Source organism: Protobothrops mucrosquamatus, unplaced genomic scaffold, assembly GCF_001527695.2.
Source record: "Protobothrops mucrosquamatus isolate PMUCROS unplaced genomic scaffold, P.Mucros_1.0 scaffold300, whole genome shotgun sequence".
NCBI lineage: Eukaryota > Metazoa > Chordata > Lepidosauria > Squamata > Viperidae > Protobothrops > Protobothrops mucrosquamatus.
Genome location: NW_015386643.1, coordinates 156,391 through 159,700, shown reverse-complemented (window position 1 = coordinate 159,700; position 3,310 = coordinate 156,391). Strand labels below are relative to the sequence as shown.

The 3,310-nt window shown below is 42.4% G+C and overlaps 1 protein-coding gene across 1 annotated transcript in view; it reads left to right on the top strand.

The window, feature by feature from the left end:
- ITIH6 (inter-alpha-trypsin inhibitor heavy chain family member 6) overlaps positions 1 to 3,310 on the top strand; it is a 19,837-nt gene that overhangs the window by 2,967 nt on the left and 13,560 nt on the right. The window contains exon 2 of the mRNA XM_029283953.1: positions 2,897 to 3,051. Coding sequence (XP_029139786.1) covers positions 2,897 to 3,051 — 155 coding nt within the window. The remainder of the gene's footprint in view (positions 1 to 2,896; positions 3,052 to 3,310) is intronic.

Here is a 3,310-nt window from a genome sequence, read left to right as displayed (position 1 = left end):
ATCCAGTCTAGCATTCTGTTTTTCATAAAGCCAGTGATATTCTGGCTGAAAAGCATAAGACATGGAAGTCCAACCAAGCTCCATTACTTTCTTTATAAGATTTTCTTTCCTTTTTATTTTGTAACAACAGACATGTTGTTCCATGTTCGGATTTAATTAAGGCTAGCAGATCTTGCTTGCAAAACTTTGGATGGCCACAAGATGTTAGTAAAGAGCTACAGCAACTTCTTTGATGCCATCTATAGTGGTCTGGATTTTTGAGCCATTATCATGACAATTATTCAGCAGCCATTCTTTCAAAAGCTACTGGATAAGATGCTTCTGAACATGGTTAGGGCTGGGTAATTGCATTTTGGACAGCAAAGTTTAAAAATATGTCTTTCTCTCCTAGAAATAACAAAAAATAGGGGGGGATTATTACTAGCACGAGGGAGGGAGGGAGGGAGGGAGGAAGGAAGGAAGGATCCTGGTTACGGTAAGAAGTATCAAGAGAGAACTAAGAAGAAGAGAAACAAAAGGGCATGTATTACCACGTCTGGCCTCTGGAAATCACTCAGCAATATCCATCAATAGGTCTACTCAGTTAGCAGGTCCTGACAATTTGGAATGTTTCAGTCATATTATGTGAAAGAAAATAACTATTTTGTTTTCTTCTGCAGCGGTCTATACGTCAAGTGAAAGCTCTCCAAAGCGAGGTAGGCAATCTATTGATTTACTAATTTATTTAGTAATGATTTTCCATTGTTGAAGGAAAAGTCTTCATCATGGTTCAGTCCAAGTCGGGAATAAACAACATGGCGATTGCTTTAGAAAGAAGGTTGCAGTTTATTGAAGAGGAGAGCCAGACAGAAAGATGGCTCTGGAAGAAAAGAGAGAAAGCACATGTAGTAGGGAGTGGTGGGTTTTTATACCTTCTTGAGCCTTTTGTTTGGAGTTGTTCCTGTGGCATGAACTTTGACCTGAGTCTGAGTGTGCCTTTCTGGTATTCTGATGGTGGTGGGTTAATCCTATTATGTCCCAAAGGTCATACCCTGCTTCCCTGGGGCTGTAGCTGATGACTCTTACATTTTTGGTGTGTGGGGTTATTGATTCTAGGGATCTTTCTTCCTAATCCCAGTTTCCTGACTCCAATCTTTCTGACAAGATTATCACATCTGCATTTCTGCAGACTTGATTTCTGTTTGGGACAGAGAGACTAGGGGGGGGTGGTTTCTGCCTTTAAAATCCGTTAGGGAAATATATTCTGCCTTTTAAATATTTCCCAAAATATTTCTTTCTCTGGGAGGGGCTGACTTCCCACACCATCACATTCTAATCTGGTAGGTAGGTGGATTTTACTGCTGTTTCATCAAAACCTAGGGAGCAGAGCATGTGTGTGTATGTGTTCCTTTGTTTAAGTGGATGTCTCAAGAGGATAAGAAAGAATGAAAGATGGAAATCATTACAGTAATCTTTCCCTCCAGGTTTGTGAAGACTTAACTGCTGAATCTGGGAGTATCCAATTTTGAAAGTGAACATCATCAGTAGTCAATTCAGATATTAATCAGTCTATTTTCCCCACAATTATAGGTGCTTTCTTCATCCACACTACATGCATTTATTTATTAATAACATTTATATCACTGCTCATTTTATACCAAACTCTGGGTGTCTTCCAATCAAGAATTAAAATAATGTCAGTAATAAAATGATATAAAAACCATATTAGAGCTATTCATACCATAAACATTAAAAACAACAACCAAGTTAAGCTTCCAACATGCAGCCCATCATCCTATCCCAGCACCTGGGTTTCAGGTCTTTTCGGATGGCTAAGTAAGTAGAGGCCTGCTCAGAGGTGTGTTCCATAGGGTAGAGATTGCTACAAAAAAGTCTTATGGAAGCTAGGAAACTAGGACGAGTTCGTGTGTGAACTTTAGAATTTCAGTAGCATAAGTCGCCGGTGCAGCTTAAGTGGTGCCTTCATGAGCTCTTGTAGCAGATGAGTGCAGCTTGCCAGTATGCTTAGGGATAACTCACCCCTTCCAGTTAAATTGGAGGCCCAGGTATCTCACTGAGTCAGTCCCCAGAGGGTAGATCGTATCACCCTTGCACTCGTAGGTGGTTGGGACGAGGGCCATGCACTTATGCTTACTCCCTTTGGCGATGGTGAGGCTGTGGTATTTCATCAAGTTCTGTCTGGTGGGAGGGAAATTTGTCCAGGATGTTTCTATTATCTGTCTTATAGAAATAGCTGCCCCCCACACACCATTCGGAATCACACTGAGGCTATCCCCTTCACCTACCTCCATGTAATGCTCCCCTAGGCTGGTCCTTGTTCTGTGGCACTAAGGCCTATGCATGATACCTTCCACCTTCCTGCCAATTCCATGGGGGGGGGAACCGTGCCCCCTCAGGCAATTTACAATTCAAATGCCCTCACTGAGGATGTAGCAGGAAAGAGATCTCCAAATCCCAAACCCTGATTGTGACTCACAGATGCTGCTGCCCAGTAAGGCAGAATATGTTGCACTGGTGGTCTCATTCTTGGGAGTCCTAGGGCTCTCTGTGTGCAATTTAAGAAATATTAATAGCCTGGCTTGCTAGCTTCCGTAAGGGGGCAATGTTTAAGGGAAAGTACCCAGAACACAATTCCTATTTAATCTGGTAGGATGGGTAGATATCCTTAGGGAAAGGTGATTTCACAGATAACCTAGTACTTCAGCATACTGCTGTATTCTGTGGAGCTGGGACTCTACATATAAACAAGCTGAGGGGCCTTCCCTGTTTGAATCATTCTTAAAAGTTGTTTCTGCAATTCTCCACCTAGTCTTCAAATGATTAAGAAAATTCACTTATGTTTCATGCTGAAGGCTGAATGGAATGCTTGGATCATCTTTGTTGTTTCTCTCCTCAGCTCATAATTTCCAGCTTCTTTGTGCGCTCAACGATTGTGTCCCGCTATGCCTCCACACGAGTGCGGACTTCCATGAGCAACCCACATCCTGAGGCCAAAGAAGCCATCTTTGACTTGGATCTGCCCCATTCTGCCTTCATCTCCAACTTTACCATGTGAGTCAAGGCCAGGGAAAGACATCTGCATATTTAATTAGAATAGAGCTGGAAGGGACCTTGGAAGTCTTCTAGTCCAGCCCCCTGCTCAAGCAGGAGTCCCAATATCATTTCAGACAAGTGGCTGTCCAGTCTCTTCTTAAAAACCTCCAATGATGAAGCACCCACAACATCTGGAGGCAAGCTGTTCCACTGATTGATTGTTCTCACTTTAGGAAGTTTCTCCTTAATTCCAGGTTGCTTCTGTCTGTTGTTTCTT